The sequence below is a fragment of the Neopsephotus bourkii genome, unplaced genomic scaffold, assembly GCF_033783945.1.
Source record: "Neopsephotus bourkii isolate Nb327-2 ecotype Australia unplaced genomic scaffold, CSIRO-AGI_Nbou_v1 NB_940, whole genome shotgun sequence".
Classification (NCBI taxonomy): Eukaryota; Metazoa; Chordata; class Aves; order Psittaciformes; family Psittacidae; genus Neopsephotus; species Neopsephotus bourkii.
In genome coordinates this window covers 3004862-3030788 of record NW_026901434.1, presented here as the reverse complement: position 1 = coordinate 3030788, position 25927 = coordinate 3004862, and the positions used below count along the sequence as shown (strand labels likewise).

At 44.1% G+C, this 25927-nt stretch overlaps 2 protein-coding genes and 1 long non-coding RNA gene across 3 annotated transcripts; 2 read left to right on the top strand and 1 right to left on the bottom strand.

Annotated features, from left to right (window-relative positions):
- Window positions 1–635: 635 nt before the first annotated feature.
- CARHSP1 (calcium regulated heat stable protein 1) lies at window positions 636–15457 on the top strand. The gene is made up of 3 exons (XM_061358296.1): window positions 636–828; window positions 3625–3747; window positions 15139–15457. The coding sequence occupies exons 1-3, from the start codon at window positions 656–658 to the stop codon at window positions 15299–15301; spliced, it is 459 nt and encodes a 152-aa protein (XP_061214280.1). The 5' UTR covers window positions 636–655; the 3' UTR covers window positions 15302–15457.
- Window positions 15458–18750: 3293 nt separating this feature from the next.
- On the bottom strand, window positions 18751–25889 carry PMM2 (phosphomannomutase 2). Its single transcript, XM_061358297.1, has 8 exons — window positions 25806–25889; window positions 25417–25528; window positions 24274–24350; window positions 23349–23440; window positions 23064–23163; window positions 21995–22070; window positions 20708–20823; window positions 18751–18910 (listed from the first exon to the last, which is right to left on the bottom strand). The coding sequence occupies exons 1-8, from the start codon at window positions 25872–25874 to the stop codon at window positions 18806–18808; spliced, it is 747 nt and encodes a 248-aa protein (XP_061214281.1). The 5' UTR covers window positions 25875–25889; the 3' UTR covers window positions 18751–18805.
- LOC133214891 (uncharacterized) lies at window positions 20822–22102 on the top strand. The gene is made up of 2 exons (XR_009726258.1): window positions 20822–21212; window positions 21530–22102. It is a non-coding gene; the product is annotated as an uncharacterized LOC133214891 (long non-coding RNA).
- Window positions 25890–25927: the final 38 nt, after the last annotated feature.

Genomic DNA, 25927 nt, shown 5'->3' with positions numbered 1-25927 from the left:
CCTTAGCAGAGTAAATTAACTGTTAGACTCAGTCTGAAGTGAATTAAGGAACCACTTCTATGTTTTTTCTCCTTGCAGTCAAGCTGAAGGTGTTACGAGCTCTGACAGAGCTGTGCTAATAGCTGAGCAGCAGCAATGAAGTTAGCATTGGTGATGGCACTGCAAAAATAACCTCCAGCAGTGAAGGTGCAGCTTTTATTTCAGTGTTTCTTCTTTCAGTCTTTCTTGTAAAGTGTGCTGATGTACAGCTGCGGGAAGCTCCTCTGTGCTGTCAGTGGTCAAACCTATCTGCCTGGGAGCTACATGGGCATGGGGCACACTGGTACTAGGGTGGGCTTGAGCTCTGTTTCAGGAGCCATTGCGTGTGAGTAAGGCCGGAGTAAGCAAATAAACGTTAGTTGTTGAATAATCAGTTTTCATTGCAGCTTCCTAGTACAGCTTAAAGATGTGGGATTGAAAAATAAACAAACTTAATAAAAAATGAACTCGATGGAGAGCAGGAGCTTTTGATGCAACTGTGTCCATGTGTACGTCTGCAGGAAATGAGTCATTCTTACAAAATCATCGGCTGAAGAATTTGTGACTTTTATGACAATTCCCATTTTGGGCTAAGTCAGATCTCTTCTTCTCTCTAGGCTCTTCTCAGGCATCAGGAATGTCTTCTGAGCCCACTTCATCTGCCTCGCAGCAGTCCCCCACCTCTCCACCCTCACCCGGTTCTCTCCATCTGCCTGAAACCCGCAGGGCAAGAGACCGCTCCCCATCGCCCATGAGAGGGTACCTCATTCCCAGCCCGCTACCCACCCGACGGACCAGGACCTTCTCAGCGTGAGTATGGGAAACCTGCACTTGATAAACACACACCAAGCAAGTACCCAGGTGAAGGGGTGGTGGTGGTGGGAGTGGTTCTGTCTGGAAGATGCTTTGGCATTTTCCTATTCTCTAAGAAATTCTGGTGCTGCTAGACTTTTAGTCCAAATTGCCTGTAGTTTTTCAATGGTCTGTTTGTGTAAATGATGCTCAAAGTCTTTCCCACTCTTAAGATCAGAGTTTTGCAGGGAAGGGAAAATACATTGGGATTTTTCAAAGCAGAGTTTCTTGTCTGAAGCTTTGTTTTGCCTCAGGCACTGGGTTGTGGCTCTTGGGACCAGTTCCTGTTGGTGTTTCTTCATCAGCTCCATCTCGTGTTTTGACGTGACCTCTCTTCTTACTGGACCGGACCTTGCTGGAGGTTTTAGTTCTTTCAGTTTTGACACCTATGTCACTGTCAGCCAGGTTCCATTTTAGGGATGCTCCATGACCCTCTCACTTTTCAAAGGGCTTGTTTCCTTTTCCTATTCAGCTTTCATATATCTTAAGATTGCTCAAGTAGACCTGTAAATGAATATGTTGGCTTTCAAGGTATGAACCCTGGTCTCTGATTCTCTGAAATTATGAGTTTTTCTATAAAATGAGGTTTGTTGATATTTGTAGTTATTTGAGGTAGGGATCCTACAGCAAAGTTGGCTTTCCCTGAGCTTTCCTGTGGCCCAGGTGGTGCTGTGCAGACTGCTGGGAGCCTCCTGCCTGAAGGGGACTCCTCCATAGCACAGCAGTAGGAGATGATGTTGCAAGGATTGGCCATTGCAAAAAAGTCTCAGTGCCTGTGATGGGCTTCCTAGTGAGGTGCTGACCTGCAGAAGGCAACGTGGGCTTCTTTCTTAATTTCAGTGGCCTTTGACTCAGGGTGTGACAGTAGATTATGAAGCTGTCATCAGTCTGTTGCACAGTCTTGCAGTTACTTCTGTGTAAGGGAGGCCTGAGTGAGACACTGTGGAAGTAACACCCCAAACCCTCAGCTAGCTTATTTTGTGTCCCTTAATGTAGTTGGCGTGCTTTTTCCTTTTTGCTTCTTGCAGTGTTACCCAGATCTTTTCTTCAAGAGTTATCTTTGCAGATTTAAATAGCATCAGTCTTGATGATGCTTTGTATTATGGCTTCTGTATTCAAAATGAGGCAAAAAGGAACAGCAGCAGCAGCAGAAGAAAAATGTATGTGTTGTCAGTTACAGAAGCCTTCAAATGCCCTAAACTTTGTAATGGAAATACATTGCTAAAAGGAACATAACTGGCTTTGTAATTGTGATTGCCCTTGAAAAGCAGTTCCAAACTAGATTGCCTCAGTGCCATGTTAATAATGAACTCTGTAATTCTTCTCAGCTGTTAATCCTAGTTTGAGTCCTACAAACGAAATAATTGTTTATTTGACTTCCACAGTTCTTTAATCGTTAATTAACTGTAGGAAATCTTGCTGCATTTGTTTGCTTTGAAAATCAAAATAACTATAATTTTACTCTTGCTTTTTTAGTGTTATCTTTATACAGGAGGAGCTCTAACTGAGCTCTGTCCCTATAGTTGTATTGAAAAGATGAATGTGACAGGCAGTGGCTGCTTATTCAGTGGGATTATTTAATTTGGGTTCATTGCAAGTGTGGGGCCTTTTTCTTCACTGTACTTTATCTCCTTGAAAGCGGCAATTGAACTTTAATGGTTTATTTAGGGCAGTGAGTGCTTTTCTGTGTAACAAGCACTTGTGGGGTCAGGTGCAGCTTTACAGAGATGTAAATGAAATGATTTAATGTAATGGAGACTTCTTTCTTTGGCACTTTCAACTGTATTTCTTTAGTGCTAGTTTGACTTAAGGCACAGAGCTGTTGCCACATTATTTAATGACTTTATTTAGACTTCAGTAAACTTTAAACATTTGAGAAGTGATGTCAAAATTGCCATGATGCATGTAACCAGATGGCAACACAATCACTTACTGAGTTTGAAGAATCCCACTAAGGTCTTCTTCTAACCTGCTGGGTATTCATGGCATAAGGAGGTCTTGATCTATTAATTCTGTTGTGTAAACCCTATAAGAAGCCTAAAACAGTTGGCTTTATTAATGAAAGTATTTGAGATTGCATCTCTGAGATATAACTCAGTGTGTTTGATGGAGAGAAGTATTTAATCACACAGTTCTCAGGATGGGTCATGCAAGTTGTTTTTCTTGATTGGTAGCAAGTCATTTTAAAATACAGGCCCCATGCCAGTGGAGAAGATCAATCTTGATCTTGGTGTTTTGCATACCAGCTATGCTTTATAGCCTGATGGAGTCATTTGGAGGTGAAATGCTGACTTCTGAATCCTAGTCTGGCAGGGTAACAATAGACATGTATGCAGAAGGGGTGTGTGTATGTGTTTATACGTGACATGTGTACACATTATGTTGTTGTGCACTGCATTCTCTCTATACTAAGCACATACCGATACTCCTAAACTCACGAAAGGTGTAAGATGCTTATATTTAGCATAGGGTTCAGAGGAAAATTTGGCAGGGTGATAGAGCAGATGGATTCAAGATGGCAGCTGATGGATTATAATGCTAGCAAACATCATCTTTATCTCCCTTAAAAAAGCTACAGGCAAAACATGGGCAATGTATGGAACTAAATCATAAGCAGTTGCTACAGAGGAGTGTACCCACAGAGAGTATTTGGACCATTGTGCCCAATTGCCTAGCAGGTTCTGGCTTACACCCCCAGAACATGTCGCATTCAATCTCAGCAATGAACCACTCTTTTTGTGCTTTCTTCCACAGAACCGTGCGAGCATCAGAGGGTCCTATCTACAAAGGTGTCTGTAAATGCTTCTGTCGTTCCAAAGGCCATGGATTTATTACCCCTGCAGATGGAGGGCCCGACATCTTTGTACACATCTCTGAGTAAGCTGTCTGGGTGGCTGAAAAGGCTGCAGCTTTGGTTTGCTTCAATTACTGAATGCTTTTGGTGTTTCAGATACAAGAATGGTTTATAACCTGTCACTTTTACCTCAGCAAACAGGAGTTACACAGATGTTACTGGCAGCGATAGATTATGCTGTTCTTTTCCTGTATTACTATAAATCTGTTGAGTTAAAAACTGGAAGATGATCCTGTCAGATCTCTTGGAATAAGCTGTGTAGGTTTACTCAGGCCCAGAAACTTGCATTTACCTAAAGCAAATAATCTATGCAGTATCCAGTTTTAATTTAAAGATTTATAACACTGAAAACTCAGTACTTCTACTTTGCACTGCTTGTAGTGTTATTAAACTGAAGGTTAATTACCTTAGCTTCTGAGAAAAGTCATACTTCATTACTTCCTTGAATTTATCTAGTTTCAGTTTTCAGCAGTTTATAGCTAAAGCTTTCTCTGTTAAAGGGTTCATTAGAACCTCCACTGTTTTGCCTTGAGCACACTGAGAGCCGTCACCTCTGAATCTACCTCTTGGTAAGCTAAACAGATGAAGCTTTTCAAGTCCCTCACTGAGAACTCTTTTTTTCCAGTCTGAAACACCTTCCAGTCTCTTTTCTCAGTGTGCTGTAGAACTTAAATATCATTTTAAACCAATACATTGTACACATACTTCCAATGTAGGGAGATGAAATCTCCTCCAGACTCCTGCTCTGTTTCTCTTTTTGTCCCATAATCACATTAGCCCTCTTGTCCCTAGTCTTTAGCTGAGTTGTTTATCAGTTCTGACCTTGGCATCCTTTGCAGTGTCAGAGTTTGGTGCAGCCCCAGATATGGGCTGGCACCCCCAGCAGTTGTGTTTGCACACAAAAACAACACAAGCAGTTGTTTCCTTGTTCTTAGATGTCCAAGTCCCTGTTTAGTTGTACTGCAGCAGCTCTCACTGAAACAGGCTGTGCTGGACCAAGGGATCAAGATCATGCGCTGCAACTGCACTATCTGTTATTTAATGCTTGCCTGATCTACAGGGTTTAATATGCAAATTTGTATTTGTTTCTAGATTGAGATGTTGACCAGCATTGCGGTTGAAACTGGTCTTTGAGGGCATGTAGTAAGATTACTCAGTGTTTATTCTCCAATAACCTCTCTGAGTTCTGTGGCCAGTTTTTAGTCTTATCTGTTGTTTACAGTGTTGAAGCTGTATAATCCTTATTTGTTGTTTGGAGTGGTTATCCAGTGATAAGTCAACAAAAGCCTTACCAAAGTTGTTCACATTACCCCAGCTATCTTTCCTGCTTGTGTGCGTAGCATGTGGCCTTGGAGCACCCTGGCCTTCTTCCAGCTTTCCAAAATGTTGCTGCGCGATGGGCTCTGGCTAGCCAAAGCTTTTTAGGACTCATAGGTGCAAATGGGCTGAGTAGCCCTACTCATGAGTTACAACCCAAGGAAATGTTATTCAGTATCTTCTTTTTCTTGCATCTAATACAAATGCACAACTTCTGATTTCCTGACTAACGTAAAAGTAACATTTCTTATGCCACAATTAAAAATTTAACTGTGAACACCTAGTCTGACCTATACAGTTACTGATCAGCAAGGGCTTAGTTAAAACAGACCGCTCATGGGAACATGAATTTTCAGCCTTCTAATGAATTCTTTTTAAAGAACTGTCTATTTTCAGTCCTGTTCCCCTCCCCCCCCATTTTCTCTTCCAATTAGTTGGGTAAAATTCTCTTCAGTCATGTGAAATTAGCCCTTTTAAAACCCTAGAGATACACTGCTTCACGTTTTATATAGACAAACAAAGGGGCATGCCCAATTACTCAGGTGTTCTCCAGTTCCTGTCCTGTGGCCCAACACATCTTTCTCTCTGGGCTCAAACCCTGGTACTTGATTCTGAATATACCAACTGCTTCTACCCTCAATCCCCCTCCAACCAGCTAGAATTCTTAGTGAATCACACTCCAGTGATCTTTGGCTATGTAAGACTCCCATTGTCTCCTATGGTGATACCCTGTATGACATTAGGAAAGTTACTATTTTTTTTTTTGTCTGCTGTGATTTTTGGTGGTCTAAGAGACCCCCTTTCACAGGAGTCCCTTCTTATGGGCTCTGCTAGTTGGTGTATTGATCTTGAGCTTTCAAATGGCGCTGACTGTGAGCCATCAGTAGGCTAGACTTGAGCAATTGTGCCCTGACTGGGGTGTGCTGCTGTTCCCTTTTCTTTCACTCACCCCATCTATCCCAAGACACTATTGAATGAGTCACCAAGGTTGTAAAAGTTCCTGGGCAACCACAGCTAGTTGGTTGTTGTTTTGTTGTTTGTTTTTTTTTTTTCTTGATGTAATTTCAGCATGTTTATTTTGCTGAATCACATCAAGTTCTCTGCTTGCTCTCACCCTCTCCCACCTGTGCCCTCAGGCTGCCCCTGCATGGGAAAGCTGGAGCAGATAAAGGATGAGGAGGAGAGTCGCTGCATGAGCAGGAGGTGATGGGCTCTGGCCTACACAGGTACAACCTATGGTACAATAAAGTGGCTTCATTTCAACCTTATGCTCACACCGGTGAGGAGCTGTTTCCATACACCATGCTGCAGTGCTCCCAGGCTTTCTCCAGTACAGCAGATCTCACAAGTTAACTGTAGATGAGAAGATTGGAGGGGACTTCTTCTACCCCATCTGCTGCTGGAATGCAACCATGCCTTTGGCAGATGCTTTATCCAGCCCACTCTTAACAGTTTGAGTTCTGGGTATCCACTGCCTCTCTGGGCAGTCTCTTCCTGTCATCATCTTAGTAGTTTCCGATGTTTAACTGACATCTCCCCTTGCTTTCGGTATGGCACTTCACTGCTTCTGTCTCCGCAGTGGGTAAATGATGCCTTTCTTCTTTAAACCTATCATTTGTGCATTCAAAGACCATTTTTCTTGCTCTTTCAGAAACACTTTGGTGAGAGTCCATATGAATTTTGTAGGACTGAAGGATGTGCTTTGCGCAACTCTATAGGCACAGTTCTGCCCTTCTGAAGCCAACAGGACTTCTTTTCTACTGAATCAGGACTGAGCACTTTTTAAAATGTTTCTTATTCAGGTACCATTTGAGAACTCAGATTCAAAAATAGCTGATGTTTGTGCCTCAACCTGTTAGTAAAAGGTGCTATTATTGAAGTACTGAAGGTTTCAGAACATTGTGTTCTTTAATTACTCTGATTGTATTGGAATTGTTGGAAACAGCTTTTAGTGCTAGAGGGTGATGGGGTATCACTATCTTAATTCTGATGCAAGGCAGCACTGGAAAGATGACTTAATAATGCCTTCCATTTCAGTTTATTTCACATGAATTAGAAACATTGCTCTTTATTAATGGGAGTTGCTTATTGCAGCAGCATTCTGTAACCATCACTGTGGCTCTGGGGACTTCAATGCCTCTAGTTTTCACAGTGTGAGTTTTGAGATACTGCTTATGTTTATCACATAACTCTTTTCTGCCTATATTACTCAGTTAAACGTGGATGTGAGACAGACATCAGTCTGTTCTCTCTCTGTGTGGTGTAGGCATCTATTTGTGAGGTGAAAGAGGGTTGTTTCTCCTAAATTAGTTCTTCCTGAAAGCTAGGATTTCAGGAACATGGATATAATGATTTGCCGGCTCGGATTCAGCAAGTTCCTCTGTGTTCAGCACTGAGCTGTGATGATTAGTGAAGGTTTCGAGCATCAGGACCATGTGCAGATTATCTTGTAGGACCTATTTTGCAGATTAATATGATTTTAAACATAAAACTTTATGTTTATATTTTTCTTCTCTGTGCTTTGTGGGAGACATAAGGTTACTCTTCAATGAAAACATTTTCCATAAAATGGGATGTTTTTTTCCTGTAAGTTTGCATTTAGTTTTGTAAGATAATAAAACTTAGCATGGCATTTCCATTTCTGTAAGTGAGCAGTGGTCTAAAAATAAGGTCAAACATGTCTTTCAAAAGCTTCTTCACTTGGCATCCACAAAACTTTCAATTTCGGTACCTGTGCAAGCCTTTAAGCTGGATGTGGACCTGTAGGCTTGTGGAACCTGCAGCAAAGCTGCATTACTTTGAAGTGGATAGATAAGCATAAGAAATGCCAGCTGGAAATGAAGGTTTTAAAGGTGTGTTTTGTCTCTGTGGCTTTGTCTGTTTTACTGAGTGGTGTGATCTGGTGGACAGGTAAGAGCCAGCTCGTGTGTTCTGGCCTGGAGATGCACAGCCTGGCACCAGGCATGGGCTCGCTGCTGCTCCCTGCATTGCACACACAGTGAGTCCTGGTCCCTTGTGTTGACTGGAAACAGTTCTCAAGTTGGTATCAACAACTGTACTAGGAAAATGTCACAGCTTGAGAGTGGTGAGATTTTGTTGTTCTCTGTTTCATCCTTCACCCTTTTCCAGAGCAGAAAATGTAATGTGCTTGCTAGTAGTGATGTAAAAGCAAGCAAGGGGATGGAGGTGTTGCTGAGATGGTGATTCCCAATAATGTCTCTGGAATGCTGGAAGCAAAGACAAATTCATGTGCCTGGAGTGAAAATTTTAAAAAGCCCTTTATGACACTTTTAGCAGTGACATGAGCTGTTAATGTTTTCATTTCTAGCAGCCCGTGTTGCAAGCCACTGTCACCTATCTGATGGTGTTATTGTAGCATCAGTGCTGAGACCTGTATCCTCCTGGATATCTGACCTCCTCTGCTACCATTCCATAGTGGGACCGAGTCAGCTCTTGCAAATAGAAGCCAGGTTGGTTGTTGCTGAAACTGATTGCTCTGGAGGCTTCAGTTTCACTCTCTTGCCACTCTTCCTGTGGACATGGGATATTTCCAGAGAGCAGACCGATAACCCCTGCAGTGCTGGCTGTGGAGGTCCTGTCTTGTGCTGCCTGTACAGGCTCACATCAGCTGCCTTCCAAGCAGGGTCCTGAGGGCACAGGCTAAGGTGGGTGAGTTGAGGTGGTGTGCGAGTGCCTGTAGGGCCGATCAAATGATGCATTTTAGAGCACTGCATAGGAATCCCATTCTTATGCCTTCCCAGTGTATTTGGGAGTGGGCACATAATGGATATTCCTTTACTCTCCAGGCTTTTGCACTTGGCTGGGGCTTGGCCTGAAGCCTGTGTGCCTGCAAGGGCAAGGCAAGGAGGTAGTGCACCAGAGAGCAGTGACAAATGGATGACCACACCCTTGGTTTTTAAAGATTTTATTTTGCAAAAGCAGCTTATCTAATGGAACAGAAAAACCACATGCAGGGCTTGCGGGTTTTCTGCAGTACTTGGCTCCAAAGGGGAAAATGCTGCATTGCAGAGGCCTTCAGGCTGGATTCCCAATCCCATGCTTAATGATGGCTTTGGAGATTTGGCATTATACTTCAGCTGGGACACTGGCATGCAGTGCCTTTGGGTCCCTGGAGAGATCTGGAGTTTGCTGTGCGTTGCTTTTGTGTTGTGATCGTGGGGAATTATGCTTAGTGGAAATGAATAGAACAAGGATAACCTTTTCATAGGGGTTTCCCACACCTGCTGGTGGCTCAAGAAACTCCCATTGCACTGGTGCTTGCAGGAAGTCCAGCTTGCTGTGGTTGTTGTTGTAGCAAAACCTTCCCAGGATCTCCACCTAAATCATTCAAACTGTAATAAGTCAAAGCCAAGAGTTACGCTCTACCTGCAAGCCAGGCAGGGGGCGTTCAAGGAGACTGTGGCCACCTGAGGATGGAGGTTCCTCATGATTAGTGAGCATAGAACATAACTGTCCTGGGCTTTGGTTTCCAGATGCAAAAGCAGGTATTATTGTGACAGGATCAGAGTTGGGTGCTTGCAGGAACAAGCGTTTTCTGTACCTCTGAGTCCATGTAGGCATCTGAGGAATGCTCTGCCTCTTGTGATCACCAGTTTCTTCCTCGTAGTGTGTGGTGTGCTGAGCTAGCTGCTGAAAGTACTTATAAAGCCATAAATATCCATGAACATGGATTCAGAAGACACATCTAGAGATCTCAGCAGAGCTGACCAACAGGATGATGCATGCCCTGTGCTGGGAGGGAAGCGCAGCTCCTGCCCTTGCAGGAGATCTGGGAAGATCTCTGCAGCAGCACAAAGACTGCAGGCAATCACATGGCAGAGACCTTGAATGTTAACAGCTGTGTTTCTTCAGTATTTGGACCTCTTTACACTTGTCTGTCCCCATTATGAGTGTGACTGGTGGGTGAGAGGCAGCCCTGGTTCTGCTTTGCCTGATGGCTGGCTTGATAAGGTCATGGCCTGGCTTTGCTGATGCGTGCTGGACCTGCCAGATTACCCCAGCACTGCATTCAGGATTAATAGTTCATTATTCTGTCATGTCCTGCTGTTTAATAGAACTGTGGGTTTCCTGGGCAGTATGTTAAATTAGCTTTAAGAAGCCCACAAGATAATACAGCCCATTGATCCATGGGATCCATGCAGACCCAGCTGCATGGTCTGATCCACAGCAGGCTCGTTGACCAGCAAAGCTCTGAATTCACTGCAAACTCTTGTTCAAAAATGTTTCCATGTGATTTAGTCTTTGTCCCAAGAGGTTTAACTAGAGCCCTGGAATATGAATAGCAGCTGTGAGAAGGAAGAACTAGAACATTCCTTATTTAGGTAATTTCCTAATAACCTCCCAGTTCCCTAAAAATAGTGCATGATAAAAAGCTCCCCCATACCACACTGGCACGGAGATGGGAAATGGGAGTTGCTGGATAATCTAAACCTCGCTGTATTGTGTCTCACTCTGACACTAACATCAGGAAAGCATTTCCTATTTTTAGCTTAATTTGTTGAAGTATCTTAAAGTTCCTGTTTACATAAATATCCATTATTTTGAACAGAAGATGCATATGAATCTCTTAAATAGCAGTGAAAAACTTCATCTTGTAGGTCAAAATTTAATATGTAGCTAGGGTAAAAGTAAAAAAACCCAAAACAAACATCTAAAAAAATATTTAATTTATAACATCAAAAATGTCCATGCTTAACTTCCTCTACCAAATTATCCAGGTATCTTATATAGTGAGTGGCTGCTGTAGGTTGAATCTGTTCCAAGATCTCTGTTTACTTTCTCTGATCTTTTCCAGTTCATTCCCCTCCCAGGCTTAAGGCAATTGCTTCCTGATGGAGGATCTTCTTTGTGTAGGGCTCTGCCTCCAGTGCCATACACCCTCATCACCTTTCAGTGCTATTGTATTGTTCTTTCTTGACACCACCAGAAGTACTGCACAATCTGGATGATGCTTGTTCCTGGTCCTAAGCCTTGGGTAGTGATAACAATGCTGGAGTCAGTCTACCTCTATCCCAGAAGCAGCACTTGGTGGGCAAACTCCGTGCTGGGAGCACCATTCACAAACAGGTTTACTCAGGCTGCAAATTAAGACCTTTGTCCTCTCACTTTTCACATGCACTGGGGGCAGTCAGTTAAGAATCTTGTGTTCAGTAGCTACGAAGAATAACTGATAATCAGAAAGCTGAAGGAAACAAAAGAATATTTGATCTGTGGGAGGAAAGTTTAAAGACCAAATGCATGAAATGAAATCTGAGCTTTTTGTGGCCACAGCCTTTTTTGTGCTGTGTAAGGACAGGCCTGGTCTTGATGGGGTAAAGTCACCTTTACAAACTTAAGAAGAAAAAAGACAAATTAGCGGATGAGAATAAGCTGTGTTGGGGTTGAATCAGGTTTTATTACAAGCTTCAGCCTCCTGTAGTGTCAGCTTCGATAAGGAAAAAGCCGGGAAAGTATCTTGATGCTGCCAGTGTAATGCTTGGTCCTGTAAGCAGTGTTTCCTCATGGAGAAAAGTTTACCTTCCTGGGTAATGCTGTGCAGATTTGGAGGCTGATGCGAGCTGTTTAGAAGGAATGGGAGTAATTAACCTCATGATTCAAGCTTCAGAAATTCATGTAAGCAAATGTTTGCTTTATTTTCTCCTGTGCAGACCAGGGGCTGTAGACAGTACCCAAGCAGTCACATAATAAGAGCTGAGGGATGCAGCAGCTTTCACTTATAGCTGAGAGTGCGTCATCCAGTCCGGCCTGGTCCCTTTCCTTCTGCTTTCCCTCACTGCAGCCTGTCAGGTGTTAGGCATCCCATTTCTGTGTGTGTATTGATTCGCTTGTTCTTACTTTCTTGGAAACACAGGACCATTTTGGTTACCAGTACACCTATAACCCCTCTTACCAGAACCCATCCTGGTATATATTCATACTGACCCCAACAGAACACCTGTCTGTTTTAGCACTCAAGCTGTATTTCTTCCTCACTGGACTTTGAAGATTTAAGTGATACCTAATTTATCTCTGTTTTTTTCAAGAAGCTTAAAGCCCTGCCTTTGTGTATTGGCACGTGTTTGGTGCCTCAGGAAACAGTGAGAATCCACTTTCTTTCTACATTAACCAGACCTGCTGATACCTTTTACAGATTTTGGGTATTTATTTTGCTAACTGCTTCTCATCCTGTTTTACAGGAGCTTTTAAAGAACAAGTAAGGTTCCTGTTCATTAAAAAACCTTTCCAACCAAACACCAGATCCCTTCCTGGGCAGGGCATCCATTTCATGGGATGCTTGCAAAGCGGTGGCTCTCAGCTCACTACCTGCTGTGCATGTGCATCCCCTGTGCAGCAATCAAAGGCAGTGCTTGGGGCTGTGAAATGGGTGGCTGTAATACCCAGAGGAGATGCTTCTCTAGTTCCAGGCCCATGTAACTGCTTTGCCTGTTGTCCCTGAAACACTGTCCATAGCTGGCCCCTGTGTTCAAAGCTGCAGGAAGAAACATGTTTCATTACAGCATGTTCCAGTGGCTCAGCCGCACTTGACTCCGTGTAGACTTTCCACTTCAGCTCATGTTGTCTACCTTCATTACATCTGAGCTGGGAAATGTTTCTGCTCACTGTTTTGCTAGTGCCATGTTTCTCTGTACAGGTAAAATGCCTGTGCTGTACTGCCTTCCACTGAAAGATGCTATCTTGCTCAGATGGGACTGACATCCTACATGGGTTCTTGTGCAAGTTACTGCTCATGGTAAAGTGATTTTACCTCAGTAACAACAATTCTTTTGGCAACCAGGGATCTTTGAAGAGATTCAAGTGGGAAAGATGGTGTCATTTTTTAATGGCGTTCCTACTTTCACTCGTGGTTTGACCTTCTCCTGTGTCTCTTCTTGGGGCTTCATGTCTGCTTGTCAGGCTCTGAGCACAGGTAGCATCTTTCATCCTTGCTTGAAATCCTCTGTTTAAAGTTGAGGCAGACTGCAAAGAATTTGGTGGCAGATTCCTTTGGCAGTAAGAAAAGATAAGCTAACGTCTGACAGTAAGTACTGGGTGTGCAACCCCTCCACACCTGAAGAAATCTTAAACCTGTTAGAAATGGGGAAAGTGGGGTATAACGAAGGCAATAATTAAAGAAGACAGCTGCAGCAAGAGACTAGATGTGGGAGCTTCAACACAGCCTGTCCAGTGTGATACAGGGCTGAGCTGACAGCTTGGCCTGGAGACTTTGGGAGTAAGTAAAGGTCAGCAGTGTCAGCCTGCGTGGGGAAGAAAGGGCTGTCAGGTCTGGTGAAGGAGGCTTGAGCATCTTGGGTTTTCTTCTGCCTTCAATTTAGTGCCACTTTCCCAGGCACTGCTCTGAAGAGTTCAGCTTAGGACATGCCCTGTTGGGTCTGATTCCTGCAGTCACACACAGCTCTGGAGTAAGGGGGTTTAGCCCAGGGAAATCAAGTCTGAAGGACATGTATTGCAAGCCTTGGGAATGCCTTTAACTTCTCATAACAGGTTTTAGGTCCATATTTAGATACAGCAGAAACAGTAACTGTTCTTCCAAATTTCCCATGGGAGAATTTATGCTTTATGGGTCAGTTTTTGCTTCCCTTGTGCATGTCTGCTTACCCTGTCTCATCCCTGAGTACACACAGGCTGCTTCTGCTCCGCCACAGCCTGATGCACCAGCTCCCGGAGCAGCAGTGCACAGGAGATGCACAGGTCAGAGGGGAGCAGAAACAGAGGCAGCCCTTAAAGGGAGAAGGGTGTTGGAGAGGCAGGGCAGGAGATGGAGCTGAAGAAGTTTTGCAGACAGCAGGGAGAAGCAAAATCTGATGTGAAATTAATACAGGCAGTGGGGGCCAGTATAGTTATCTCCTACCAGTCCTGCCAGTCTTCCTGCAATGGAAAAGCTGTAACAAGAATGGGTCATAAGGCAAGAGTAGATTTAAGGGCACTGGTGTAGTCTTTAGATCCCAGAAACAGTTGTGGGGTAAAATTCCTGGTGGTGTGGGTATGCTCCCAGTGAAGGCAGGTAACACACCCAGCAGCGTCTGTCCCATTTCTGACCTAGAAGACTTGCTTTCTTCTTGTGCCCTGACCCCATATCTGGCTCCCAGTGTGACAGGGGGTACACGAGCAAGTCAGACCAGTTGGGCACCCAGTATAATTTACAATTAGTGTTTATCTGTTCACATATACAAATGCTGCTGAAAACAACAAGCAATCCAGAGCCTACGTTGTAAGAGGAGAGTTGGAAGGCATCTCTGCCTGTCTGCCTTCATTGGCACATGCTGGGAGCTTTATTACAAAGCTCTGATCTTGACTGCAGGGGTGGAAGGGAGGCAGGATGTTACCCTTGGCAGTTGTGTCTTGTCAGTACGCTTGTATTTCCCCCTGTCTCTCCAGTAAGGACTCACAGTAAGGAACGCAGGTGTGAGTCCTCCAGCATCCCATGTCCTCATGCTGGAAGAGGCTGGGTAGGAGTGAGCGACCGCTGGAAATCCTCCGGAGTGCAGGGGCAGTTCCTGTGGTGCAGTGTGTCACCGAGCTCCTTTCAACATTACTTGCTGTGAAAAAACCCAGTTTTGTTTTCATCCTCCAGACAAACTGTGTGGTGGTGTAACCTGAAGGTACAGTAATGCTTGGCATGGTGCAGTCCGTCTGTACCATGAAACAACGCAAAGGGGGGGACCCCAGGCAAACCAACTTCAAAAGCTTATGCGAGAGAATAAAATAAAACCCACACCAACTTCTCTAGTTTAAAAGCACAAGCCTCAAATGGAGCGGCAGACAGTGTCAGCCCTGCCCTCTAGTGCTGCTGGCGAGGGAGAGGCGGCTGAAGGGTTCCCCGCAGCGCTTTCCAAGGCTCGTTTTTAAGCCATACTAAGTGGGGAGTTGTTTGTGTGTGGTGGTGTTCATAGCGTTTTCATAGGATTTTGCTGCGAGGCGACAAAAATCAGCCTCAGGCTTTGGTGGAAGGTGGGCTCTATAAGACCTCCTGAAATAATCTTGATAATAATTGACATAAAAGATAATCATGATAAGAAATTTAAGCTGCAAAAGAGCATTGATGTGATTTATGATTAACTGAAGCTTCCCCTCCACAGCATCGAAGGCGAGTATGTTCCCGTGGCAGGCGATGAGGTCACCTATAAGATGTGCACCATCCCCCCGAAGAACGAGAAGCTGCAGGCAGTGGAGGTGGTGATCACCCACTTGGCTCCTGGAACCAAGCACGAGACCTGGTCCGGGCACGTCGTCAGCTCCTGAGGTGCCCCAGGGGGAGCACGGTCGCTGCTCAACACCTGGCTGCAGTGGACCTGTGCTAAGAATACCTTGTGTGTTGTGCAGGGGGAAATACTGCCTTGTCAATAAAGCAGAAGCAGGCCACCATTAGTGGTGTTACAGCTGAAAAACAAAACAAAAGGCAATCCAAACGCTAATGGAAACAAAATTTAGAGCAATGTGTTTACAAAACTGTATTTTAAAGAGAGCTGGTGTGTGCTTGGTGGAGGAGGGGAAGCTTGGGGTTTCTCTTTTATCTTGTGAGGTGGTGCCAGGAAATGCCCAGGGGACTCCAGGAGAGGTTTGAAGGAGAGCTTTGGCCACGGCAAAGGCACCACTCTGAGGCCCTAGAGGTGTGTGAGCACTGTGTTCCCTTGAGCTGCTCTTCTGTAAGGCTTGGGACAGTGCCTGCACACCTTGGCTTAGGTGAGGTGTTCACTGCTGCCACTGCTTAGCCTTATGGAAGGAAGCTCACAAAAGAGCAGCTACAGCAGGGTGGGAATCTTCCATCTGGTGGTTATACTCCCATGGCCCCGGATGGGTTCCCTTCAGGTGCTCCCTTTGCAAATGGCATGCCTGCATATGAGTGGAATATTGTGGTTTTAAAGCCTGGATTATTTGTGAATCGATTTAGGTGCCTTGATGGTTGATTAGCAACAGATTTTATAGGCCAGTATTAAAAAATCCTACAAAAAAGAAATCAATCCTAAATCTGAAAATTTCGCTTCAAGGTAAGTGGTAGAAAACTGTAAAGTAGTGGGTGCTTCACAGCCTCTGTGTCTGTATTTAGACAAAGCTAAAGATTACCTTCTTGATGGCATATAGTTGAATGTCTGCCGCAGCATTGCTCTGGGCAGGCAGAGTAACCATACCTCTGGAAAGCAAGTTGTATGCTGTTCAGTATCACAGTGTATGCTGTTTAGGTGCAGGTGTGTAAACCGCTGTGTGAGTTCCTGAACAGGCTCAGCTGCATGTGCCTGGGTGAAGCAGATTCTGCAGCTGCTCCATGCAGCAGCTTGGTAGGATGTGATATGGTCACCCTTGCCCTGACTCTTCTCTGCCTGCAAGATTTCATGTAGTTGTAATGCAACTTAGGTCTGTCCCTGTTCGCCTTCCACATCTTTTATTTTCCAAATGAAGCATTTCTCTGTTATGTTCCTAACAGTGGATTTTTATTGACTTTGCAAATAAAGAAATAGAAAAGATGGCATCACACTCTCCTGTTAGTTGTGTGACAGGGTAACTCCAGCTGCCACTTAGCAGCCACTTGCTGTCATGAAATGTCTTAAGAAATTTAAGGTGCCTGGAGACATCTCCAGGTGTCTGGAGGTTAGTAACTACTGTGATGGTGGTTCTACTGTGGCTGTACCTGCATTACACTGTAGTGTGAAATAACAACCCACCTGCAGTAGGGTTTGGGGGTTCTCGTGGGTTTTTATTAACCATAAGACTTAGTAGGGGTGGATTTAACACTGTTCAGCTTGTTGGAGTAACATGGGCTGCTTCCTTTACAATAAATGTGACCATTGTAATGCTTTAATGTATGTCTTCAGTCTGCTCTCTGTGTAGGTGTCCTGAGGTAGTGCTAGAGAACACAATTGCTGCATAGGCACTCCTGTAAGATGATAGTTTGAAATGTTTTAAAAAGCATTGTAGTATCAACTGACTGGCATTACCAGAACAATTAGGGAGTTATCTTAGCAACTTTTCCAGCTGCTTAATTGATTAGTGTATGATATATACAACTGCTTCTGGAAATACATTTATTTCCATTGTATAGTATTTAATATTAGCTATTATTTATACTAACACAGAGTAGGGGGGAACAAGGAGCTATAGCACAGCCTGGTCATTTGAATGGGGACGTGTGGGAGGAAGGCAGGCCAGAACACTTCAGAAGGGTCTCCCAGGACAGAGCCACCAGTGTTCCACAATGGTGCAGCAGCTTTATCCAGGCTTCAGGGGACAGGACCCCAGCTTGGGCCTGCCCTGCTTTTTTGAACTCACAGTAGGGAAGGCGAGATGGAGGCAAGGGATGAGACATGGTGGATTGCTGCACTTTGCTTTCTGGGTTTTTTTTTTTCTCCCCTTGGAGACACAATGTTTGCTTCTCATCTGCTGGCCTGAGAGACAAACGATAAACCTCAGCTATTGGCAATGGCTCTGCAAGACCCACTAGCAAGCTTTTACCATTCAAATGTGCAGGTATGTGCACACAGGTGATGGTATTTGAGGCTGAGAACAAATCTGTGTTTGTTCCTGCACAGGGTATTTTGCATAGGTAACATTCTACAACTACAGGACACAACCATGCAGCAGCATAACCAAGCCATCAGATACTTCCCAAGCGCAATCATACAAAGCAGCAGCTGCTAAAATCTGGCCACCTTTACAGAGCCTCTGGGCCCTACAGGTGGTTCTGGCCTGAAGTCTGCTCCCATGGAAATAGCTGAGACTCAGTTACTCTGGAAGTAGGCACATGAAAACGGTGTTTGAAGACAGACAGTTCCCATGCAGAAGGGCAACGCAGCTCCCCCACCTGTTCTGTAAGCCCTCTGGGGATTATAGTTTGTACATAAAGATGGTGTTCTCCCCTTTCTTACTGCATAAGGATCAAATAAACTTTGACAGATTCAAGTCAATCATTTTTCTGTGCAGACAGCCAGCACACAACACGTCTGCTTTACGTATTTTTTTTGCCACAATGACAAATTGAAATAGTAATTTTTCGTTATGAGATTTTTATTCTCCTTTACTAAATGAAACTGCTTTAAACAAGATTGCTTTCCTAATGCCAGATGTGACAAGTAGTATTAACAGTTACAGATTGTCATGCTTCAACTTGAAATTTAACAGTTTACATCACTGTCCTTAGTACTAAAATCTCACCTGCTCTTAATGTCCTATCAGGAATTGTAATCAGTGACAGCAGTGTGACAGTGACAGCTGTTCCAGTGGTGGTAGAACTGATGCACGTTCCAACCACGCAGTTCTGTCTTCCTAGCCCCAGAGAGAAAGAACACCTCTCTTTTACTCATCTGCCAGTTTTAAACAAAAAAATCACATCTGCCACGTAATTCAGGATTTTATAGCAAAAGGTAGCATTTAAAAAAACGCCAGCCAACTCTAAAACATTCATCTTTTAAATAGCAGCTTAATAAAAGCCTTGCAGGCTAATTTTGAGATTATAAATCAGATAATTCCCCCCCGCCCAATGTGATTAGTTAGCTAAGTTTACTGATGTCTTAAAACCCAGCCCAAAACCCACAATCAACAAGAAAACAGTACCTTTGTGAATGGGCACAGGGATAGGATGGTACTCAATGAGCTCTGCTGTATTCTACCACTGAGCAACAACGTACTTCCCTTCAGTCATGACTGACCTGCAAAGCACTTGCTATTCATGACCAATTACAAAAAAACATCAGGAAGACAGATTTAAGTTATTAGCGTGTCTTAACCATTTTATCAGTGTGAATCCTAAAAGTCTTATTTAAAAAAGAGCTCTTCACAGATTCTTCTTGTATCCTGTGGGGATGTGACGCTGTGGCCTTCTGTTCTGGAGTCTGTGTAAATTTCATAGTCATTCCCTCCCTGAAAACAGATGAGGAAAAAGGGAGAAGAGGATTTAATTCTATTTAACTTAATGTACAGTCACAGACTTGGGGGGGAAAGGGGACACACAAAGGAAACTATGGAAAGAAGGGGCTTTTTACAAGGGGGAATGGCTCTAAACTGACAGACTGGAGAACTAGATTAGATGCTGGGAAAAACTTCCCTGTGAGGGTGCTGAGGCACTGGCACAGGGTGCCCAGAGAAGCTGTGGCTGCCCCATCCCTGGCAGTGTTCAAGGCCAGGTTGGACAGGGCTTGGAGCAACCCGGTCTAGTGGAAGGTGTCCCTGCCTGTAGCAGAGAGTTGGAACTGGACAAGCTTTAAGGTCCCTTCCAACCAAAACCTTTCTTTGCTAACACTGTCACGTCTGAGATAGTCTTCCAGAAAGCTAAAAACCTGCAAATCTCCAGTGTGAGATTTTTGCATGATGTGTCTATAGCACAGCTCTGCCAAACCTTCAGCTGAATACCACACACTTGCATGAGAGCTTCCTGCCCTGCACATTAGCACTGGTAAAGGAAGAGTAGAACTTTACCTCTGTTTATAGTTTTGTGTAATTGACTTTTAGAGATTGTTCACTTGTTAACACCAGGGTGTAAAGCTTGTTACAGGACACTATACCAGCACATGGTATTTGTAACTTCTTTTGCATTATTCTCTTCCTTCCAACTTGGTCTTCTTTCCTTTTAGTTATACATCATTGTTAAGACTTGAACTCTTGCTATTGCAGTAATCTTTTGGCCTTGTGACTACTGGTCTGATGTGACATTTATAACTGGTTTCAGATCAGGGGATGCATTAACAGTCCTTTCACAGCTGGTGCAGGGAGCAAAGCCAGAGGCACCTGCATGAGCAGGGCCCCGTGAAAGCTGCAGTTTCATGCATCACAAGAAGCAGTCTCCTAATAATTTGTAAATTGCTTGCCACATGGCTTCCCAGTGAGGCAGCATCAGCTCTGGCTACTTCCAAACTCTTTAAATGCTGCACTGCCTCTTCCAGGGGTTTAAAACCAACTGTCCATAGTTCTATGCCAGAGGGACAGGTGATTAATTTTCCAGCTCATTTCAAGGGGGGAAAAACCCTTTAAAGCTTCTTGTAAGATTTGGCCTTTTATGTTTATAAAGCTATAACGTTCTTTGTAAATTACAGAAATTGTAAGTTCCTATAAAACTAAGCCTTTTCTGCTAAATCTTAGCCTGACACCATCCCTCAGCCATGCTCAGACAACTTGCATTTCACCCTTGTGCTTGCCGTTGCACTCACTGGCTCTAGACAGGTCTCTGTTCACCGTTTAGAAAAGCCTCTAACTTGCCCTGCAGAGGTGTTTAGCTCAGCCCAGTGCCTAGGGACAGGGGTTATGTGTAATTTCAGCTCCTCAATGTGGAGACAGAGTGGTTAGCAAAGGAATAGTATTAAATTCAATGGAAAAATCAATGTTTAATAAACACCAGTCAACAAGAACCATCAATCTACAATAACCAAACTTAGTAATGTTTTACACAGTCATGTCACCTAGGTTTTTAACAGAATTATAGAAGTTCAATTTAAAACCAAACTCTATTATAAAGTCTGTCAAGAACATGGTGTTCACTTCAGGAAACAGAAGTGACACAGCTGTGTCCCAGCACTGCGCTGACCAGTAACCCACAACGAGGTAAACACAGACATATGTTTATATTCTGACTTCAATTCCTGTCAGTTGGTTACAACCCACAGTGCTCGTGGGTTTTCTTTAAAAGAAAAGCTCTGAAATACACGCACAAAACAGTACACTCACTGGCATAGTCTTGTCTCCGAAGAAATAAATGGTCTTGTATCCATCACTGGCAACGATTCCTAAGCAGTACCGCTTATCCCAGCCATCTGGGAACACATCGAAGCTTATCTGGCCTCCTAGGACAGACATGAACCAAGCTGTTGTTAATGTGTTGTTATAATTTGTTTGTTTTGTTAATGTTTTACTATAAGAACATATTCCTGAGGGAAGAGTAAGTGAGAAAACCTAAACTGGGTGAGATTTTTGGTAGAGGGAGCTCTGCAGAAGTCAGAGATAAGACCCTGGAGTTAAGTCTTACAGCAAGTGTTCCATAGGGTATCAGTTATTAGTTGTGATTTACAGATTATTACTTACCCATTAACCAAATAATGAAAGTCTTAGCATGTTCCCAAGCACTCATGGCTCCCAAAACTGAACCTTTATTTAAAAATTACATTTAATCTTTTTAACTTTAGGAAGAAACTACATGACTGAATACAGCGATTGGTCTATGTACAGCCATAAGGTCTTGTGCAAAAGACTTGCTAAAGCTTCAGAATAGAAAAAGGAGAAAATCAGCTTTTTTAACACAGCCTGACAGAACAACAAATGCTTCAGTTCCAAATCCTTGGGCTTTACCCATGCATAAAAGCATCATTTCCAGTTGAAGCAGGTGTCAAAAGATTATTTACAACATGCTTTAGGAGAACCATACTGCAGTTCATTTCTGCCTCATTGTTTCCATACCACAGCACTAACAGCAACCATACTTTTTTATAATTCTGAAAAATAATAAATGGCAAGAATGTGGTAATATACTGGGGGAAAGGGAGGGAAAAAAAGAAACACATGGAAAAGTAATTCTCCATTATATCGCTTTAAGACTGCACTTGCTTTTGGAATCTCTTTCCTTTCTCACACAAAGCTACAGGGCTAAAGAACCAAGGGCTACTGGAACAGTACTGATAGAACATTTCTGATCAAAATTGATATGCAGAAACAACTCTGACTAATCAGAAGCATGTAACCTGCTTCAAAATGAGCAGAATCAGTCACCCAACTGACAATAAAAGACAATGAACTGATGACAAGCAATGACGTTATCTCTGTTGATGGATTTCAATTACAATGTACCACATGAAAGCCTAAGAGGAAAAAGAGGCTTAGTCTTGCATGCAGTGCCTGCAGCCACCTCCAGAGAGAGATCTGTCATACAGAAGAGAAGTCATACCCTCTTATGGCTATGACATATACTAAGTGACATTTAAATTAAATGACATTTTAAATGACATTTTTTTAATATGATACCTATAGAAAATGTGAGGCCTTTTCCTGCAAATTCTCTTCGTAAATCAGCTACAAATTTCTCTCTTATATGTTCCTTCTGTTAAAAAAACAAATGCACAACAAAACCAAGCATCTGTATTAATTCATCAATAAAAAGATGACCCAAAAAACCACCCCAAAAACATCCAGAGGTCTGGGTAATCAGGACTGGTGTGCTAGAGCCACATTTTATTATCACTGAAAGCACACTGAGAATATTTCCACTTTAATTGGTTACCAGCCTGTCAAAAATGAGAGCAAAACTTCATTTAGATGCCATGTTATTTACTTTTCTAGCTGAAAATCTGAGAATGCCAAGGAAGTATGCTTTAACTCGTGGTAAAATTCAGTTTTACACATGGGGAGACTGGGGCATAGGAAGTCTCAAACCTGGTACTAATCTTCTGATGCTGCAAAATGGGAGTATATGGATGTTTTCAGAATGCTTTGGGCTTGGGTATCTTTCAGCATTCATTAACTGAGACTCAGGCAAAGTCTTCTTTTGAGGGTCTGAACCTCACTTTTTGTCCTGGGTCCGAAACAGTTGTGACAGTGTAGCAGGGAACAGAACTCTGATACCACAGCTCAAATTCATTTAGCTGTGTGCAAAGGAAAATAAATGGTGAAGAGTTTGGCCTCAGATTTTAAATTCTGCTTTAACAGGTTTTAAAGAGTTGACAAGAAACGGAATAGTTTCATTGATTTGCATGGATGTAGGTTGGTATCCTGAAGAGCGCTCCACGTAAGTATGGTTTTATCTCTCAGAGGGTTTTTCAGGAGCGTCCTGCAGAAGTAGGATGTTTGGTACTCTGGATATAGGTTCAGCCAAACCCATCCCTTCTGCAAGTAATCACTGTTTGCTAGTGCAACAAAGAAAGTATTGTTGATTTCCTGAAATCTGACCGGAGGAAGTTGGTTAAACCACATGGAAAGGGTTAAAATGAAAAGAAAAATTAGAAAGGCACAAAGTATAAAAGCTTTTTAAATCTCATAACCTGGCCATAACTACCTCTTCAGAAGAGCTGGATAGTTTTCAAGAGTTGTAACTCACTTTATCAAGTTCATAGAACTCAACTCGTTCTTCCTGGCTGCAGCTTCTTCCAATGGGGGACACATTTAACATCCCATTTCGGAACTCAATAAAAGTGCCCCTGAAAAAGAATTGGTTGAGACAGAAAACAGATGAAAAATTGGTCGAAATACCGAGTATTACAATGAAATTTAATTCCAAAATCAACAGGATCGTTAGTTTTTTGCCGAGCAGCCTGCTTTACACATGGATGTTCAACACTACAGCACACAGAACATGGTGACACTGGTGTGTGTACACACATACCTTTTCTTTGGCAGTTTAATCTTTGCAATGTAACTCAGGCAGTAGTTGATCAGATCCTGAAGTATGTCCTCACCCAGGTACCCCTGAATGCTCTAACAGATAAAACACCAGTCAAGGTCCAGAATGAGAGATTCTAACAAGTCACGTGGAAAACACAGATACTGTATAATCGGGCACAGTTAATACCACAAAGGAACATGCCTTCAGTAAGTAGCTCTCAGTTGATTCACACATGGTGCTAACTGAAGGCTCTCATTTTCCTCTTTATCTCCCTTTTTTAAACCAATCAATACGAATAAAGCTGGAGGTGCAGACTGTCATTACATGAATCAGAGTGCCAAATGAAAGCCAGATGACCAGAAAGCTGGAGCACCTCTGCTCTGGAGACAGGCTGAGAGACCTGGGCTTGCTCAGCCTGGAGAAGGCTCCAGGGAGACTTGAGAGCCTTTTTTTGTAGCCTAAAGGGGCTACAAGGAACCTGGAAAGGGCTTTTGACAAGGATCTGTAAGGACAGGACAAGGGGGAATGGCTTTAAACTGACAGAGGGGAGATTGAGATGAGCTCTTAGGCAGAAGTTCTTCCTGTGAGGGTACTGAGTCGCTAGCACAGGGTGCCCAGAGCAGCTGTGGCTGCCCCATCCCTGGCAGTGCTCAAGGCCAGGTTGGACAGGGCTTGGAGCAATCTGGTCTAGTGGAAGGTGTCCCTGCCCGTGGCAGGGGGGTGGAACTGGAAACTGGATGAGCTTTAAGGTCCCTTCCAACTCAAACCATTCTGTGATTCTGTGATGTGTTACAGAGACGACACATGAGAACAGCAGCCACGCTGGCCTTAGTTAGAAGGATGATTATAAGGGACTGCAGTGTAGCCACAAAGCAAAGTTTTGTTTAGAAAATGTCTCTTCCGTGTCACTGGCAAGTTCCCTTACCTGCTTGCACAAGAATTTCCCATCTTTGTAGGCTACAAGGCCATTTTCTGGAAAAACGTAGTCAAATTTTTCAACCACTACAACCAAACAAAAGACAGTAACTTCTCACTTCCACTGTATGTCTAATGCTGAATTGTATTAAATAGGTTAAATTGTATTAAATAGGTTAAAATCCAGCAAACATTATATCATACAGAATGAAAGACTCAGCAACGTAACACTGAACACGAGATCAAAGTCACTCTCATTTCACTCCACGATTAGCACACACTTCAAATCACATGAAGCCTGTGGGTTTGCTTAAAGGCTCTTCCTCTCCTGCAAATATGCCTCTTTGCATCATATGATAAGGAAGTGACTTAACACCTCAAACTTTACAGAAGCCTGGCACACAGCCTGGCTAGAGAGCACGTCAAGTACTACCCTCTGAGGTTTCCTTTCTCAGGGTTACTAATTTGCAGCAGATGTGAGACTTGTGAGGGTCTTACTATGGTGCAAGGCCAGGTTGGACAGGGCTTGGCACAATCTGGTCTAGTGGAAGGTGTTCCTGCCCATGGCAGGGGGTTGGAACTGGATGAGCTTTAAGGTCCCTTCCAACCCAAACCATTCTGAGTCTGATGATTCTATGAGGATATGGGTTACTGGAGAGCACTTGTAAGTCAAACAAATTCTGCATTACTTGGGCATTACCAAAGGCATATTTGTGTCATCAGTTAAATAAAGACCATTAAAGGCAGCCTTATATACAGAAAATGAAATGCCTCTCAAAGGTCTGAAGCTGAGAGTCCATCTCTGCATCAGCACCCTGCAGTTAACAAACCCAGATTCTCAGGGAAGCGCTCCACAGCTGAGCACCCTGCACCTGTACCTGTTCTGTACGGAATCCCACGGTGGTCAAACGCCCTCCCACGGTACTGTCACCGAGTCAGGATGTCACTGTTAGTAACAACCCTTGAACAAGATACCGAGGTACCTGCGGACGCAGTCACAGCCTGCGCTCTCTAAACGCCTGTAAGCGGCCCTTCAAAGCCCCAGTGTGACACAGCCAAGCCAGGCAGCGCTAGCAGCGCGGCGGGACCATGGACAGGGTTAACTATGCTCAGCCGCAGCCTCCCGCGCCCGGGCCGCCGCCGCTGTCCTCACCGTCATCCCCGAGCTGTTCCTTGATCTTCTCGAAGTCAGAGCCTCCCACCACTCCGACCTTCACCCTCCGCCGCAGCTCCTGCAGGAACGCCGCCATCTCCGCCGTGATTTTCTAAGTGCCAAGACAAAACCAGCTGTCAGCGCCCTCACCGTGGCACCTCCCGTTCGCAACAACGATTAAACCAGCCGCGCCGTGCGGATCTTTAAAAAGGGTACGGTGTTTCGCCTTAAACGGTGGTTAGCACACCCAGCACTGCGGGGAGAGGATGCAGAACGCTGTGTTCCCTCGGGGCTGGCAGCCCTGAGGAGCGGCCCGTGCCCGCCGGGAGCGGTCTGCCTGGTGTGCCCGCCCCAGCGCGCCCCTCCCGGCCCCGGCGCGGAGCACTCGCCTGTCTCGGCGCGGTGAGGGTGCCATCCACGTCGAACAGGCACAGCACGGACGGCTCCGCCGCCGCCATAACCCCGGCCTGGCCCGCCAGACGCGGGGCACGACGGGAAGCGGGGACACGCT

What these genes read in the sequence shown, in the direction of transcription:
- CARHSP1 (XM_061358296.1), top strand. Translation starts at nt 656, where the DNA reads ATGTCTTCTGAGCCCACTTCATCTGCCTCGCAGCAGTCCCCCACCTCT. An exon ending in CGGACCAGGACCTTCTCAGC is followed by an intron (nt 829 to 3,624) that starts GTGAGTATGGGA and finishes TTTCTTCCACAG; the next exon opens with AACCGTGCGAGCATCAGAGG. An exon ending in ATCTTTGTACACATCTCTGA is followed by an intron (nt 3,748 to 15,138) that starts GTAAGCTGTCTG and finishes TCCCCTCCACAG; the next exon opens with CATCGAAGGCGAGTATGTTC.
- PMM2 (XM_061358297.1), bottom strand. Translation starts at nt 25,874, where the DNA reads ATGGCGGCGGCGGAGCCGTCCGTGCTGTGCCTGTTCGACGTGGATGGC. An exon ending in CCCTCACCGCGCCGAGACAG is followed by an intron (nt 25,529 to 25,805) that starts GCGAGTGCTCCG and finishes CTTGGCACTTAG; the next exon opens with AAAATCACGGCGGAGATGGC. An exon ending in GGAACAGCTCGGGGATGACG is followed by an intron (nt 24,351 to 25,416) that starts GTGAGGACAGCG and finishes GTTTGGTTGTAG; the next exon opens with TGGTTGAAAAATTTGACTAC.